The sequence below is a fragment of the Passer montanus genome, unplaced genomic scaffold (assembly GCF_014805655.1).
Source record: "Passer montanus isolate IOZ18808 unplaced genomic scaffold, ASM1480565v1 scaffold54, whole genome shotgun sequence".
NCBI lineage: Eukaryota > Metazoa > Chordata > Aves > Passeriformes > Passeridae > Passer > Passer montanus.
In genome coordinates this window covers 3437464-3456173 of record NW_024370374.1, presented here as the reverse complement: position 1 = coordinate 3456173, position 18710 = coordinate 3437464, and the positions used below count along the sequence as shown (strand labels likewise).

At 37.4% G+C, this 18710-nt stretch overlaps 1 protein-coding gene across 1 annotated transcript in view; it reads left to right on the top strand.

The window, feature by feature from the left end:
* Positions 1–18710, top strand: part of SPON1 (spondin 1) — a 184972-nt gene that overhangs the window by 48306 nt on the left and 117956 nt on the right. Inside the window, exons 4-6 of the mRNA XM_039725129.1 lie at positions 7445–7518; positions 8177–8299; positions 13023–13171. Coding sequence (XP_039581063.1) covers positions 7445–7518; positions 8177–8299; positions 13023–13171 — 346 coding nt within the window. The remainder of the gene's footprint in view (positions 1–7444; positions 7519–8176; positions 8300–13022; positions 13172–18710) is intronic.

Below are 18710 nucleotides of genomic sequence, written 5' to 3'. Positions count from 1 at the left end.
AAAGGAGATATGCCTGGGCTTGGTTCTCACCCTTCCTGTGCATGTTTTGGACAATTTTTGATCCATTTCCTAATCTGTTCCTTCAAGACTGCTCTTTCCTTATCCCTGAAAGTATTTTTCTGATTTTCATGTGTTTAGCAATTCTTCTTTCTCCATCATTTGCTTGCTCTGCTGCAGCCAAAGTGCAATCAATGCCACTGGTGCTGGCAGCTAATCAGACATGAGAAGGTTGTATGATTTTGGCATTTTTAGGGCTGAAGTGGGAAGACCATAGACCATGATGTACAAGTTCCCTGCCATTGCGTTCTCCAAAAACCTGTGTACCAAATTTTGGCAGCAATGTTTGCTAGAAATGCCTAGTGCAAGGAATTTTGGCAAGGAGAAATTTGTATGAGCTCAAGGCAGTGCTCTAACACTGTTCTTACCCGTGAGCAGGTGTTAAACAAAGGAGAAGCTTGCTGAAAACAACAACAATAACAATAATAGTAATAATAATAATATAGAAGTTTTTAATGGATTCATTTGATCTGTCTTTCATAATTATGTGTTTCATAAGCAGGGTGGTCTGTCAGCTATTTCTGGAATACAATTTGAATTTTCCTTCTTGCCAATACAGTGCCCCTTCAGGATGAGGGAAGTGGAAGAGCTGCCAATAACAACTCTGTTGTTGGTCCTTTATTTTCTTTCATTTCCCTGCACTCCTGTCTTTCAGCACGAGCACCCAGCATCTCCTGGCACTCTGTGGCTGAGTGTTCAGTAGGCTGTGCAGTCCCAGCTGTCAGAGAGAGCTCTCAGAACAGCCCAGGGAGAGGAGATTCAGTTGTTTCAGGTATTAATTCTTGACAGATGAGATCTGTGTCTGGGCTACACTAAAGGACTGACAAGTCTCTTCTGATGAATCCACTCAACCTCGAGTACTAAAGACTGCATCAAAAACTTCCTCAGGGAAATGCATTCATAACAGTAAGGTCTCTTTTAAGAAGCAGTATTAAGCATTTTAATATTAAGTTATCTTTGTTTCAGTGGGTGTTAATTCGTTTCCTTAATTGTGGAGTTCACCTTCAGGGTCCTGTCAACTCAAATGAAATGAAGATTTTTTAGGGATTTGAAAACATCAAATACTTTATTCCAGTCTAGATTCCTGCTGCTGACTATCCACTAATCAGTACTTGATGAATGGGTGGGCTTTGTTAGGATATTGCTTTAGACAAATAAATTATCTTCTATGCAAGCAAATAATTTACTCATTTAAACATAATTTCAATTTATTGCTACTTGTCAGTTTTTAAAAAATAGTAGGAGAATAACAGCTCTGGGCTTTTTTGTTTTATCTTGAAATTCTTTTACTTCATGCTTTATAAATATAAAAAATTAGAATAATTTTTAATTGGAATAATTTAATCTAAAGATTTTGGAATTTTTTCTGGTTTCATTAACTGGGCACTCATGGCCATGCTTAAATTTTGGTTTTGGTTTGGTTTTTTTAATATAAAAAAAAAGTGGTGGTTATTTTTTTACTGCCCCAACCTGGAGCAGGGGAAGGTGATTCAAGTGGGAAGGAGAATATGAGTGGAATATAAAGATTAAAAGCAATGCTGTAAAAGGGCAAATATGCTTTTGCTGTGTCTCAGCTGGCCACGTGGGCTGTGCAATCATGGCAAAATAATAAAAATAAAAATAAAATAATAACAATAATAATGTTATTATTACTATTATTATTATTAAAAGAGGATGAGAAATGACCTCCAGTCAGGTAGGGAACCTGGGGACAGGTGAAGGAACATATGTGGGGGTTTGAGATGAGCCTTTACCTGTGTGGTTGGATTTCTTCCCCACCCTGGCTTATCGGGTAAAACAGGCTGCCAAAAGGGGCATGGTTTGAACACCCAAAGAGATGAAGTATTTAGGTTCCCTGTGCAAGTGGGTGAGTGTTATACAGGTTGCAGAGACCTTAGACAGAAATAAATTGCAGCTCGATAAGGTTTTTTATTTTGCTTTATTTTTCATTTTGTTTTTAGGATTTGTTAGTTAGCACACAGGTGCTTTGCACTGGTTCCTATCACAGGTCAGCTGAGTTAGCAGGTAATAGGACTTTGGGCTTACTAGCTTGAAAAAAACCCCATAGCCACACCTTTGGTGGATTGTTTCCATCCATTCTACAAAAGCACTACTTAGAATGACAAGATAAATCCATCCTCCAAACACTCAGTCCTATCCAATCTGCTATAATTACATCCTATAATGCTTACCTCTGAAATTCAAAGAGATTGCTGCAAAAAGTGGGGACTATCAGAATCCCTGGTGCAGATATAGCCCATGAACAGCAATGGGCTTTAAGTGATGTTGTTTTTTTTGTTTTAGTTTCTTCTGGTTTTGTTTTTTGTTTTGGTTTTTGTTTTGGTTTTTTTGCAAGTTAACAGGTGTAGCATTCCTGTCAGAAATTACCGTGTCAGTACGACTTCTTATCCTGAAGATTTTTGTTTCATATTTATGTCCTGTGGCCATTCAAGCAAAGAACAGAGAGATCTTCTGAGGGAAAACACAAGACAGCAGCATGTACAGCTGTGGTTTCCCCCAGAGCTTTTTGTTGTGTTTTATTCACATATTGAATATGATGGCAAAATTAGCCCTGAAGTCAGCCAGCTCCCGTGTGGGAGTGTGGTGGCAGCCCTGAGTGTGACATGAAGACACCAAAAGGATTTGGGAGCAAGAGGAAATTTGTAAGAAAAGCTTCAGAGCACTCTGCCCTTGCTGTGATGCTTCTCTGAGTTGTATTTTCTGACAGTACACATGAACTGTTGAAAAAATAAAACTGAAGAAGGATACTCTGGTGTGGATTTATGTACTGAAGTTTTTAGAAGTCAACATGTTTGATTGTTTCGCATGGGACTAATCTATTGGAGTAAAGATCCTCATCCTGTGCAGAGATGTAAAATGTGGGATTATGGCAGCACTGGAAAACTTCATGTTAATATTACTGTGTTTTATTCAACATCAAATATCAAGTCTGGTTGGTTTGTTTAAACTGTGTTTAAGAACACACTTAAAAACAAACTAATGAACAAACCCCACAAAATGACAACAGAATTTGCATGTTTTGTTTTAGCTTCTAAGGTATGCATTAAATAAGAAATATTTTGCTGCAAATTTTTAGAATGTTGACCCTTGTCAGTGATGGCAGCTGACAGATTCTGGTGTAGACGGAGCCTGTCCTGGCTAAGCCAGCACACTTTCCTAATTGAAAATTGTTTTGAAGAGTGGGGTTGTCAAATGTACTATTAGTGTAAAAATTGCTGGACATCTATTGGCTAAAGGGTTGTATAGGCTTTCAGAGAAATTTGAATTTATTTTTAATAAAAGTCTCCTAAATATTAGAAAAATAAGTAAATATTTTTGGCAAACTTCTGGGAGTTTGTGCTTTCCTTGACGTTGTAAGAGCTTGTCAGAAACACAGGGTTGGCTTTTTTTTTTTTTTAAGATATAGAAGGAAATAAAATGAGAACTTCCTAAATAATGCATTAGAATGACAAAACCAAGTAGCATCAACAAAATTACAGTAGCTGTAACTTGATGGTTTTCACATCACTTTCTAGTGTTCATATAAATGGTATTTTAGAAATTCTTTCTCTCCAAAAATAACCAACAAACTTAAAAAAGAAAACAAACTTAACATCCTGTTAATTGTTCTCAGTAGCTTTCTGGGTAGGAAACAACTTGTCATACTGTAATTAAATCAGTGAGGCATGGACTAATTAAAGAAAATAATTTTGATAGCAAGAAGGGTAGGACAAGGTTAACTCACAAGTAATATAGAGCAGGAAATGTGTCTTATCTGCAACTCAGGAGATTATTATTATTTCTCAACATCCAAGTAAAACTTGGAGTATCCTCACCAGCTCTGACAAAACCTTTTTATTCAAATGTAACTCTAATATTGTACTTAATGGTTTTGATGTAAGCTTTAAAAATGTCATAGGAACAATTCTTACAAATCCTCTTCCTTACTTCTTTTGTCACATCACTACACCCACAGAGGTAATTTAAAATAAGAGTATTTCTTTTCATGCTAGGATTTGAAAAAAGGAGTGAGGAAAACAATATAAAGCTGTTTCTATGGAGAAAAAAAATTAAAAAAGAAAAAAGAAAGAAAAAACCCCAAACTGACTCCTCTATTTCTGGTATGAACTGGAGCATTCCCAAGGTTGGGAATTCTTATGGTTTATGACATTTCCTGTTTCTTAATATCCCAAATGCAATTTCTGTGTCTTTGGCAGAACTTTTCCCAGCAGGATGGCACAACTGTTGTGGAGCTGGGCTGCAGAGGGAATTTCTTATCCCATGGAAGTCTTTCAAGGCAGTTTTTTCCCAGTGCCCTCAGACGTGGTCTGACCAAACAGAGCCAGGACAGGGACATTCCAAAGTGGCATTGCCAAAGCAAATATTACAGAAGTAACCAGATATTCTTTCCTTTTCATGAGAGTGAGAACTAAAATACAGAAAAATGACACTTTTTGGACAATCCATTTGGCTGGTTTTCTTTAGTAAAGTGGGTGCTGGCAGGTGTAGAAAGAGGGAATTTCTTATCCCATGGAAGTCTTTCAAGGCAGTTTTTTCCCAGTGCCCTCAGACGTGGTCTGACCAAACAGAGCCAGGACAGGGACATTCCAAAGTGGCATTGCCAAAGCAAATATTACAGAAGTAACCAGATATTCTTTCCTTTTCATGAGAGTGAGAACTAAAATACAGAAACAATGACACTTTTTGGACAATTCATTTGGCTGGTTTTCTTTAGTAAAGCGGGTGCTGGCAGGTGTAGAAATTGCATTTTTCTGACAGTTTTGCTCCTTAGTTTAGTGATAGAAAAGCTTTAGCAAAAATCCAGAAGCCTTGCCTTGAAGAAAAATAGAAACAAACAGGTTTTTTTTAGTCAAATTTATTTCCTTTTTCCTTTATCCATCATTTTCTGATAGTCAGAGAGAAAATAGTCAACAAGAAAAACAAGAAATTGAAGATCCACTGATATGTGTTAATATGGGAGGGAAAGCAATTGGATTGCTCCTTTCCCATGAAGTTCAGACAGCACTGGACATTTGAAGTGGTGGGAAGGGTTTATGTAAGTTAAACAGATGTGTACCTTGTGTAAATTCTTAAAAGCTTTCTTGCCTCTCTCTAGCAGTTCACCATTCCATTTTTAGCTGTTTTCTGTAAGCCTCGGAGCCAAAGGAAGGAATCCTTAGTCCAAAGATCAGAACTTTTATGGAATAATAAAAATTGTTTCAAAAAAATAAATAGGGGAACAAAAGTAGCTATAAAAGGTAGCAAATACACGATGTTCAGTCTAGAAGCTGATTATTAAAACAGTTAATATTTAAATATTATTTATGATTGAGTATTTGTAGAGTTCTGTGCCTGCTTTTGATATTTATGCAGCCATATAAAGTGCCCATCCTGATGCACTTGGAATCAGTGCAAAACCTCCCATTGAAATTACTGGCTCACCATATAGTTTCAAATACAGCTGAAGAGACAATGGTTTAGAAAGCTGTGAAGCTTTTGTTATTAGAAAAGAAACTGTTCCCTTGACATTTTACAGTGACAAGCTAACTGCAGCAAAAAGAATAATACAAGTACACTTCAGGCTTCAAATAATCTTTCTCTATTTTCTTTTTTTTTTCTTAAATAACTAGTTCTCAAAAAGCCATAATACCTTTGTTACATGCAGAATTGGGATCTTTATCAAACAGCTGATTTTGTATTTGTGTGAATTAAGATAATAGAATAATTTAAATTGGAAGAGACTTCTGGAAGTCATTTAGTCCATTCTCTTGCTTGAAGTAGGTGTTGAACATCAGTTTGCTTGTTCCCTCAGTAGGTTGCCAAGGCATGGATCTGATCAAATTTTGAATATTTCCACAGATGGGTGTTGCACAAACTGTCTAGGCAGCCCATTCCAGGGTTAAATCTTTGACTATCCTCATGATGAGAGAGGTTTTCCTTGTACCTGCACAGCATTTCTTGTGCCCCCACATTCTGTCTCCTGGCAGTGTAGCATCCAAAACATCTTTAAATTTGCTTTGGCTTTCAGTTTGAAGGCTGGGAATGTTAAGGACCATGCCACTGTCACAGGGTGGCCATTGGGCTCTTGTTCTTCTGCTAGTTGTGTTTGTTTTGTTTTTTTCCCATTTATTTCTTCTTAGAAACCCTGAAAAGGGTTCCCTCAGGAAGGATTAAGAGTTCTTTGCACCCTTTTCAGGTTGATTCAGCTTTAGGAGGTTTGCAAAACCCAGTTTTCCTCCCGGGTGCTTTGTAAGGTGAAAAGAAGGATTCCTTCCTCTCCTACCCTGGCCTTGCATCTTGGCAAAGAAAGCACAGCAAAACTACATCTTATTTTGGATCATTTGGTGGGTGGGACGTTGTCAGAGGAGGGTTACATGGCTGCAACAACACGTCTAAGCACACACAGTCTCACTTTTCCTCTCACTTTTTCATTCCTCGCCCGTCATGAGTGAGGCTTAGTTCTAGAAAGATTAAGATAATTATTTGACTAATAGTGAAGGAAGACAAGAAATTGGCCCTTGCTGTTTAGAGTGTTAAATACAAGTGATGGTACAAAATGTTGCTGGAAGAACGTGTACTTGTGCTGGTAAACAAGGAAGAGTGCCAGCTCCCAAATTGTGCTGTCCTCAGGAGGCTCTCTGTCCATAGATTGGCTTTGAATTGAACCCAAATTTGTTTTTCTTGTGGAAAAAAAGAGAAAGCTTGCATGTGAATTAAATTGATATAGTTAAAAAATGGGCAAAGAAGATAGTTAAAGTTTATTTGGCACTAAATATATTCATCCCCCTCAACTGAGGAACTGAGGCACCGAGGCTTAGTAATTTACATTTGTTTTGAACTATAAGCCTCAATAAAATATTCCAGATTTAATTAATTTTAAAACAGCCTGTCTTTTGGAACCTGTGAATTGCTTTCCAAGACTTTACCTTATGCCAGCTTTTTTCCTAACTTCTGTTTTACGTGATATTTGCACTGAGTTGCTGTCATATATCAGAAGTACTTATCTCTTTAGAATGCCATGTAATTTCCTATGAACAGCTGCTCACTATAGCTGTGCTATTTTTTGACTGAAATTGAATACAACTTCAGTATTTTAATATAAGATTTGATTGAAATATTGAATGCTCAGTTGTCTGTCATGCATTTCAAGAGCACAGGTCCTCACTATATGCCTATGACCACTTCTTTAGAGGTAAATATATTTCAGGTTTCTGTAAAATATGATGAAATTAAAATGCAACTTGAAATAAAAATATCTTATTTGTAATCCCATATTGTATTGTCAGTACAGGGAAGTATAACCATGTCTTAGCAGTCATTTATCATTCATTTTCTTTTTTCTTTGAAAAATAAACTTATTTCAAACTTTTTTTTCTCCCCTTTGTAGAGCCAGTATTGTGCAGAAGCGTATAATTTATTTTCAAGATGAGGGCTCTCTCACCAAAAAAATTTGTGAACAAGGTAAGGTAAAGTAAAATACCTCTGATCTTCTCATTGTGTTTTGCATTTTTCTCTTATCACGTGGTCTCAAACTAAAATTTGGAGGTCTTGGACAGTTTGAAGTTCAGGTTTGGGATCTTCCATTCAGTTATGTTCTTTATTATCACATGTACTCCAGCTCATAAAATTCTCCTTGCCTCCCACTAAATGTGCTACCTGCCATGTGTGTGATTCCATACATTGGTTTCCAGGGCATTCTGCTATTGAATCCTGGGCTATTTCATCCTTTCCTAAACCTAAATGTTGTACTTGGTTATTGTATCCCACTGGAGAATTCATTTACTTTGTCTGTTCAGAAATTTCAATTTTGAGATCAGCTGATGTTTGTCCTTATCAGATAGAAACCATAAACAAACACCTTTTGAATGTGAAGATTACTGAAATATTAATGCCTTCTAACTGAAAATTGTGTATTTAAATAATTCCATCCACTTATGAATATGGTACAGATATTTCAGGCTTGTCATTTAGTCTAGCAGCAAACTTAAAACTAAATTTTAAAATACAAACCCATATTTAACTCAGATTTATTTCCTGGAGTATTTATTATGGCAGCTTCACTGTCCTCACTGGTTTGGAGTTGAAGCCATTTTCAATGGGTGCTTTGATGCTTTTTCAGACTCAGCCTCGGAAGGTGTGACTGACAAACCAATTTTAGACTGTTGTGCCTGTGGTACTGCCAAGTACAGGCTGACTTTTTATGGAAACTGGTCAGAAAAAACACATCCCAAAGATTTTCCACGTGAGTATCCCCCTTCTGCTTGTACCACGCAGGGGCCCTGAGGAGGGTTGGAGCAGGTTGTGTGACACAGCATCACTTATTTACAGCTCAGCAGTGTAAATGATGACATATATGGAACCCTGCTGGCACTCAGCTCTGAAAATCAATGGATCTTTCTGCACTGTACATTACCTGCACATTCTATTGATTTGCCTGACATTTTGAGCTAAGATGTGTGCGAGGTTGTATTTGCAAGATGTCTTTGTGGGGAAAAAGGTTCCCTTCTTTTTTTCTATTGAAAGCTTAGAATAGCTTATAATGTAGAGGTAGGAGAGGATATTTTAAGAAAAAGTTCACAAAGGACAGGCAATCCACTAATATTTTGATTTTTCAGCCATGCAAATCTACCTAGTTTGTTTTACTTCAAAGTAGTTTGAATTATTTCAGTAAAATTTGGTGAGTTTTGAATCATGCTACCCAAGGATATTAATATATATATAAAATTACTACGCTGCATTTTATAGATTATAGATTATATTCTATTACTATATAAGGATATTAATTCTATCTATCTATCTATCTATCTATCTATCTATCTATCTATCTATCTATCTAAGAATATTCTGTCTTCTTTGTCTTTGTTGGTTGAATACCCCAATAAAAAACACCTTCTGAACTTGGCCTCTCTGGGTTTTTAAGTGTCTGAACTACAGAATCAGTATTTTTGTTGCAAGTTTGCTTGCTGCAGTGACCCAAGTATCTGTAAAAAGCTGAAGTTACAAAATTGTGTGTTATGCATGTGGTCTTGCATTACTGACTCCACGCTCTGTGGGAAAAAAGGCCAGGAAAGTGTTTAAGAATATGAGCCATATTTATGGGTCTTAAAACCTTGTTATGTTTTCTATGGCTGATCTTTATTATAGAGGCTTTTTATATTGATTGAAAAATAGTATTATTATTGCCACAGCATCAGAATGTCCTCATATAACTCAAATATGGTTTGTATCAGCTCATATTTTAACAGCCTAAGCAAAGTTGCTTGTGTTGAGTTTGAAGCACAGCATTGTTCAAATCCTATTGGTCAGCACAATGTGGGGGAGATAAAATAAGCAAAGCCAGTAATTGCAGGAATGCTCTTTTAGGCTATTGGATGATTTAAATAAGTGCTGAATGTGAACTTTATGTGCACTGTTTGCATGGATTCAGGTGGTGGTTAGAAATAGGCCGTGAGAAAAGGATTGAAAGCTAGGAAGTTACTGTGGTTTTTTCTTTTTCTTTTTCTTTTTCTTTTTCTTTTTCTTTTTCTTTTTCTTTTTCTTTTTCTTTTTCTTTTTCTTTTTCTTTTTCTTTTTCTTTTTCTTTTTCTTTTTCTTTTTCTTTTTCTTTTTCTTTTCCTTTTCCTTTTCCTTTTCCTTTTCCTTTTCCTTTTCCTTTTCCTTTTCCTTTTCCTTTTCCTTTTCCTTTTCCGTTTCCTTTTCCTTTTCTTTTTCCTTTTCCTTTTTTCTTTTTTTTTCTTCCAAGTTGGTGAACTCAAGAAAGGTATGGCTGCATAATGGAAAATAAGCAAGTTGCAATAGTTGCCTGCTATCTCTCCCCAGGTACAAAATAGTCAATTAAATCAATATTTCACTTAAACTGGAAAAGTGAAAAAAATAACCATTTGGTACTTACACAATTAATCACAGCAATAACAGCTAAAAAGATTTTGCACTAAAATTTATGCAAGTTGAGGGAAATATCTCATAAAAATATAGTAATATAAAAAAGGAGATATAGTCATTTGCATTATTCTTAAAAATATTGTGCACTAATTACATTAAAATAAAATGGTGTTCATTGTGGATTGTAGTAAATCATTAATTATTTGCCAAGCAACCACATAAAAAATGTTGTTCTATTCTTGTACCACCAGGAAGGTTGGAATAGAAACTAGACAATAAACTTTGTTTTTAACATCTCTTCTTTATCTTCTGATTTGCTGTAAAAAAACCCTAAAGAACGTGCACTTTGTGCAAAGCATTTATTTCCTCTGGGAATCACCCATTTTTGACAACAGAAATCCATATGCTCACCATCATGGTGTGATATGAGCACATCTATGAGATGTGCCACAGGATAAATTCTCATGTTGTGAGGGCACCTTGATTTTCCTGGAAAAAAATATACATATAAGTGTATTGAGAAATTGAGGAACTACTCAGAACTGCAAGGATGAAGTGAAACAACAGCACTGGAAAGCTGTCAGTGTCCTGCTTGCTGTCTTAAGACCTGGACAGTGTCATTGGATGCAAAACAGCTCTGGCCGAGTGCTGCTCAGGTTGTGTCATGCAGAGGAGTTTTTTGATGGTGAGAGGAGAAAGCTTAGGAAATATCAAGTTTTCTCTTTCTTCTCACAAGAAATGGACAGTTTGAGGTGAGGAATGAAACATTTGCAAATGTAGCAGAGTTTGGTGAGAAGTTTTGGGTGGGTTTGGTAGGACTTTGAGCAGCTCATTGGGCAGGTGGGTGGGTTAGGGTTTCTCAGGAGCTTTCTCTGCAGAGTCAGGGTCTTTGGGAAGGGCTGTTGGGTGGAACAGGCTGTGCCATCATTGCACAGGAGTCAGGTGTCCCTGTCCTGGTCAGGACAAGGAGGGAGAGAAGCTCTGGAGCACAGGGAGCAATCCCTTCTCCTTTTGACTAAAGGCTTACAGGCGCTCAGGTTCTTCTCTGTGGTGACACATTTTTGTTCTGTAGGGACTATTCTCTTTCAAAAATCTTCAGTGTCACTGCCTGTGATGCCTTAAGGAGCTGGAACAGAAGGTAGATGGAGCTAAGAGGATTAAAGTGGATATTTATTGAAGAGCCTTCAAAGGCCACAGCCTGGCAGTACCTGGATGGCTCCAAGATGGAAGCAAAGAGGGCTTGGTCATGAGATCTCACATTTTAGTAAATTTTAGTCCATTGGCATATTGGAGCTAATTGTCCAATCCCAGCTTCAGCCCCTGCAGTCCCATCCTGCTTGTTTTTCTCTCTGCAGCCCACGGGGTTTGTGCTCTTGGGCTGAGATTGGGATCATTTGTCCTTGGTGCCCAGCTGGAGCAGGAATTGTTTTGTCTCCCTGCTCTGTGCAGAGAGCTCACCATGCCCTCATGTGAAGCCCAGACCCACAAAACAAAGCAACACAGAATGTGAAAAATAGAAAAGCTGGAAGCTGAGACATCAGCAGTGTTTCAGGGTGAGCTGCTGGTGCCTTGTGGGGCAGCCAGACCCCTGTGCCAGGAGGAGAGGATGGAGTTCCCATCACTGGGGCTGAGGGACAGCTACTCCCTGGGCTTTGGCATGTGGCACTGTGGATTTAAGGGAGAACTGCTAGATCTTAGATCAAAAAACCAGCTCCTGACATTGCAGTCTCTTCAGCTGTGGAGGAGAGAAGGTTTAGTTTTGGTTTTTTTCCCCACACATCTTACTTATTCATTGTAGTTGATTCTGAAAACATCAGGACTGCTACATTCAGAACTCTGTAAGTGTACTTTGGTCCAGGTTTAGGACTAGGGAAGATGGGAAGGCTCTGTTTGCTGCTCTGCTAGGCCATCTCTCTCTATCTATTCTGCTTCCTACATTTTTCTGCCTTTTTTCCCCTGCTGTTGGTGTTCATTTTTTATTTCTAATCTATTTTCTACTCTCCCATGATTAGGTTCCTGCATCTGACTTTATACAATTCTCTGCACTGTCCTTTTCAATTTTATTGTTCCACCTCTCACATCTTAAATTTGCATTCCTTTTATTTACTTCATTATTCATTTTTCATTCATTTATTCAGTTTGCAGCTGTTTTTACTGCAGCTCTCTACATTTTGCATTGTGAAGAAAAACGTTAAATACTGTCTCACTCCATCATTCTGACTCCCTCATCTCCTATAGTCTTTGCCTTGTTACCAGGCTGTCTGCTTATGTTAGCAGTTCATTTTCTCACCCTTTTCCTTTAAGCCCATATATCTGCAGAAGGTTACTTGACACTTAAGTGAATTTATTTCTATTTCCAGGACTGTGGGACTTCTGTGACTCCTTATTTCTACTCAATTCTCTCTTCAATTCCATCATACTTCCCTGATGTCTTTTTCTTTTGACACTTAAGTGAATTCATTTCTATTTCCAGGACTGTGGGACTTCTGTGACTCCTTATTTCTACTACTCAATTCTCTCTTCAATTCCATCATACTTCTCTGATGTCTTTTTCTTTATACTTTTTTCCTTTTTTTTTTTTTTTTTTTTTTGTTCAACAAGACAAGAAACAAGAATGGGAATCCTTTTGCTTAGCTCTATTATAAGAAATCTGAGCAAGAAAACTCAGTGACTATAGAAGTGAACACAGAAAAATTTACCTCTTCACTGCCTTCAGTAAGGAAAAAACTTGCTTTTACAACTGAAGGTGACCACTGAAGTCTTCCCTTGCAGGTTTCCTTCTCAAAAATATTTGACATAGAAACTTAAAATTAAAGGTTGCTTAAACTTTCTGAAGTGAGATCTTTGGTGAGGAAAAACTATTCAAGGCCTATTTGTTTTGAGGGGCTACTTAAGCTTGATTCCTGTCAGTCACTGGCTTGTTCTCGCTGCTCTGAAGATGAGTGCTGGTGTCGTGAGAGGTGGCAGCATGCAAAAACCTCAGCAGTGGGGACTTCAAAACTTTATTAGAAGTCAGGAATTATTGTTTGAGGCTGTCTCGAGCATTGTTTGATTTATTTTGTTTTGTTTTTCCCCCCGAAAAGGACGCACCAACCACTGGTCTGCCATCATTGGTAGCTCCCACTCCAAGAACTACATCCTGTGGGAGTATGGAGGATATGCCAGCGAAGGGGTCAAGCAAGTCGCAGAGCTGGGGTCCCCAGTGAAGATGGAAGAAGAAATTCGACAGCAGGTAGGTGCATTTTGGTGCATAATTTAAAAACAGGATCCTCCCTTGGCCTGTGAACAATTTGCCATTGGCAATGCCTGGGAATGTGATTTTGCTGAGTAATTCTCAGTTCACTGGAGAAGCAGTTCTGTGTGCCCTTCTTGACTCATTCTTACCCTGGCAGGGGTTTTTGTCTAGGAAAGGACAAGTAAGTTGCAGCATTCTGGACTTAGAAAATCTGTGTGCCATGTAAAGCAGAAGTCAGAGGTGGCAAAGTGAAAATCACCTTTTCAGACTTAGTTGTGAAGAAACTTTTTTAAAAGAAAACCTTTAAGACAGCAAGTGATACCCCTGCCTTACAATAGCAAATTATTATTTATCATTTAGATTCACTTTGCAGAGTGCTACATTTTGCTTCTTGATGAACCACCTCATTTTGTGTTATACAAATATCTAAAGTGCTGTGTTTCCCTGTTCATCATTATTTATGTGGCACAAGCATTCTTCCTTAATAATCCTTTCACAAAGAAAAGAATCTCTTCCTTAATGTTGAACACATGCATGAAACCCTCTGTACTTTTCTTCACTTTTTCTACATTTGTTTGGATCTTTCCTGTATTTGACACTTCTGAAGAAGAAGTCAGCAAAAATAAAAGCAGAGCTTAGGATGATATTGTGGATTAATAATTCTTTCTTTTGGTAACTGCTGCATGTTAAATACACAGTATTTTGAGACCTCCAGGGTAGGCTGTATACAGGGTTACACTGAGAGATAGAAAAAAAATTCACTTATGTTTATATAAACAGCATAAAACAACCTCAAAGAGTGTTTTGACAAAACTTATATAGCAAAAGGCTTTGTTTGCTAAATTTAATTTGATTTCTTGTGATGCTTAAGTGTATATAATCAGGGTACAAGAACATCTGGTGTACTTGACATGAAACTCCTAAAGCCAAGAAAAATAAAAGAACACCAGCTTATAATTTAATATATAAAAAGGATAGAAAAGGAATATGAAGGGGGGAAAAAACAATCTCAATGTGGTATGAAATGTGATCATGGATACATTGCCTCTTTAAACCATAATAAACCTTGGTATACCTGGAAATAGAAAGTAGGCCTTGATCCTATGCAGAAAAGTGGCTGGGTTTTATCCCAGCAATAAAATATAAACCCAGATGGATTAAAATTGCAGCAGAGTATTATATATACCTCATGTAACTTATCATTTTTGCTGCTTACTTGGGAAATCAATATTTTCTTGTAGTAGGCCCACGTGGAATGAAGAAAATCAGCAATTCTGTATTGAAGAAGATAATTTCTGTTGCAGTCTTGGTGAATTCTTTGTAAATAGAGGTTTGGCACATCTGATTTGGGACTGTACAAAGATTGGGTCTTCTCCTGAAGCAGCAGGAGCAAGAGGAGGGTGTTGGGTGAGGAGCAAGCAGAGGTGCACTTGGGAAAGGTCACGCTGAGGACTGGGAGAAGGGCAGAGAATTTGAAGGGAATATGGAAAAAAAGGGAATATGGGAAAAAAAAAAGAAAATCGTGCCCTCTGCTTTCCAAATCTGGTTTCTTTGTCTTTATGTGCCATATATTTGCAAAGAGGGGATGTGTTTATACACTGGATTCAAATCAGAGGAGAGTGTGACTTTTAGAGTACAGCAAATAAATAAATGGCTACAACTTCAGGGGCTGCTGAGATTGAACATGGAATTAGTGAACATCACAGTTAATTCCAACACTGGGATGCCTGACTGGGCCAGCCCTGCTTCTCCTGGGTCAGTTTGTCCAAGTAATCAGCTGGTGTTCTACCTGGATCTTACCCAGAACAGTGCAGCATGTCATCAAATGCCACAACATTTTTGTTGAGTTTATTTGACTTTTTTTTAGCTGCACTAAAATTTTTGAGAGATTTTGAGGTAAAATTCTGCAACCAAAAGAGCAGAGCAATGCCAGGAGCTAATTTGCTAACATTTGAGTTAGGCAGGTATTTTTCTCTTTTTTTAAATTGCATTTTGTCCCTTGCAATATCCCTACCTGCCTTGAAATTTGATAATGTTCCCTTCCCCACATGTTGCAATCTACCTCAGGATCTATTTGCTCCTTTTCCATTTCTTATTTTACCTTTCTTTCCACTCTCTGCTGTCCTACCAGCCTTGTGTTGATGGGAGGATGCGATTCATTAAAATCACTCTCCAAGCAGCTTTGATGTTTTTGAAAACACAGGAAAGGCAATTTTTATTTAATTCTGGTGCCTGGACACAGAGCTCACTCATTGAAGTTGATGCACTTCTTCCAGGGCCACACTTGGATTTGGGAATTTGCTGTGTGTCAGCTGAGTTTTGTAGGCAGTTTCTTAGGTGAGCACACAGACACATATTTTGTGGGGATCAGAAAAACAGAAACTTCCACAAACACTAAAGGATTTGATCTGCAGCCTTAGAAGATGCTTAAATTGATATGAAAACATGATGCACAGACATTAAGCAGAAAAATCACAAACGTTTCTATAGTTATAAGTAAGAATATGCCTTAAGTAAGTAAGAAACTGTTTTAGGTAAGATAATAAAGAGTTCATAATGTAGGGGTGTGGTTGTATAGAATTAGCTAAAAGCTTAGAAATTATAACAAAAACATATATATAGATGTGAGACAGAATCCCATTAGATGAACATAGCCACAGTGCAGCAAAAGTAAGTAAAGGTAATAAGTTAGAAAAGCAAAATAAACCCTGTGACAACTGTCTATTAGTTTAAAAAGTTATGTATTGTCTTGTTACAAAGAAACTATGACCAATAACTTACTCCTTTAAAATCTCACAACCACTAAAACTAATGTTATCTAAACAATAATAATTCTTAACCCAAAAATAGTCCCATCCCCTCGTTTCTAACAACAACAATGATAATATTTTGTAACCAGCAACTGTCACTGACATTACCCAAGGTGTTATTAAAGGAAAAAAATCTAATTAGTTTTGGGGTTTATTACCAAAAATTTACATTGTGTGAAACAAGCAAACAAAAAAAAAAGTCTTTCTTTCAAGAAGCTTTTAAAAGAGTGTCTTAATAATTATGTGTCATTAAATGAAAGATCCTAAAGCATGAACATTTTGCATTCTGTATTTACCATCTTCAGACAGGAAAATCTAATGACCCCATTCTTCTGTGGAAGAATACAACACTGCCCTACAAACTGGTCATAAAAAGATAACTATTCAGCTGAAATACTGAAATTACTTTTTAAAAAAATCTATCAATCAAGATGAATCCAATGATGAATTTACTTTCATTTTTACTTTTCTTTCTTTTTTTAATTTAAAAATCCAAATCAGGACTAATTTGTAAAGATAAATGTTTGCATGGATCCATAGCAATTACATATTTTTTCCTATAGAAATTTTTTGCTCTTTCAGGTTTCACCTCCAACTCACACACACAATTTAAATTATCCTCTGCCTAAAACTTTGCAAGCATCTTTCTGGAAAACAGAACGTGCTGTTCTGAAAGGTCTGGAGGCACACTCAGCTTTCATCTAAGGGCACTGAAGACAATCTAAAAAGTCATCCTGAATGCAGAATGCTGCATCCCCAGCAACCTTTCCTCCTGCCTGGCACCTTGGGCTGCCCTGGTTTGTAAAAAGCCCTGTCACATTCATATTTTCTGAAAAATCCCTTCACCCAGGATTTTTCTCCTGGGAAGCTGAGAAGCCTCAGAGAAAAAGGAAAACAATTTAATCTCATTTGCTTCTCCTGTGTTTTGCTGCTTTGGAATGTGGTTGGAGATTGTTTACCCACAGGTGATTGTTTCATTGGTTTTTGGTGTGAGTTGTTTTGACTCAGTGGCCAATTATGGCCGAGCTGTGTCGGGACTCTGGAGAGAGTCATGAGTTTCATTATTATCTTTTTAGCCTTCTGTAAGTATCCTTTCTGTATTCTTTAGTATAGTGTAGTTTAGTATTCTTTAATATGATACAGTATAATAAAATAATAAATTAGCCTTCTGAGAACATGGAGTCAGATTCATCATTCCTCCCTTCATCGGGCACCCCACAAATGCAATGGAGCCCCTGGGGGTTTTGCATGGATGGTCCTGGGCACTGTAAACTTGCTCTGCAGTTTGTTTATCTGGGAGAACTTCAAGGCACTAATCAGCCCTTTTGGTAAACTGTTCCTGGCAGCCTGGAAGGAAAGCCAGGGCACATCAGAGTTTTACTAAAACAATCTGTCAAGTGGTTGATGTGTACAATGGGAGAATTCAAGCGTTGGACTTCAGGGGTTATAAATGAACAAACAAAGCTGGAAGAGGAATTATGTGAGGGGGAGAATGTGCACTGACCTCACATCCCTCTGAGCTATATTCACACTTCCACTTTGTTTTGAGAAATTCTGGTTTCTCCCAAGCCCTTTATTTGATAAACTGGCTCGTAGGAAATGAATGCAGAATTTGAAAGAGAAATTCTGCATTCAAATTGTGATTGCTCTGTTTAAACAAATGAACAAACAAACAAGATGGTTAAAGCATGAATGAGAAGGAGTAAGTGTAATTCTAAATCTCATATCCTAGTCTGATGAAAAAAGGACTAAAATAGAAACATTGTTTTAAATATCTCACCTTAAGAGATATAATTTGGTTTTGCCTAATTATTTCTGCATAAATACTCAGTCATTTTGCCACCAATTCTTTATTAAACCAAGAAAAGTAATATTCTGCAGCTTGCATCTTTTTCCAGAAAAGGCAGTGTGCATTCTCTGCTCCCTGTGGACCCACAGGTGACATTCTTGCAGGTTTGGTTTAATGCCCTCTGAAATATCAGTCAGTGGGATGACTTTTTAGATTGTCTTCAGCATCCCCAGATGAATCCTGAGTGTGCCTCCATACCTTTCAGAACAGCAAGTTCTGTTTTCCAGGAAGATGAGTGCCGAGTTTTAGGCAGAGGATAATTTAAATTGTGTGTGTGAGTTGGAGGTGAAACTTGAAACAGCAAAAAATTTCTATAGAAAAGAAAAATGCAATTGTTACGAGTCCATGCAACCATTTATCTTTACAAAATAGTCCTGATTTGGATTTTTTTAATTAAAAAAGAAAGAGTAAAAATGAAAGTAAATTTGTCATTGAGTTCATCTTGATTGATTGATTTTTAAAAAGTAATTTCAGTATTTCAGCTGAAGAGTTACCATTTTATGACCAGTTTGTAGGCCAGTGCTGTATTCTTCCACAGAAGAATGGGGTCATTAGATTTTCCTGTCTGGAGATGGTAAATCACCTGAATTACAAAGAGGAACCTGCAGGATATTGATCACTTTTTTATTATAGCACTGGGCAAATGATTGTGTTTACTGAAACAAGCTCAAAAGTTTACTTTTTGAGTCAGCTGTTACTGTGTGCTTAGGGAGGTTAAAATCAGCCAGACTGGGAGGGTCAACTCAGGTGATCTGTACTTGATACAAGAGCTGAAAAATCTCCCTGAACTCTTCACCTCAGAGACCAGGAAACCCCTGACAATCCCTGCCAATTAGGCTGGGAATTGCACTGGGAAAACGGATTTTTGATGAAATAG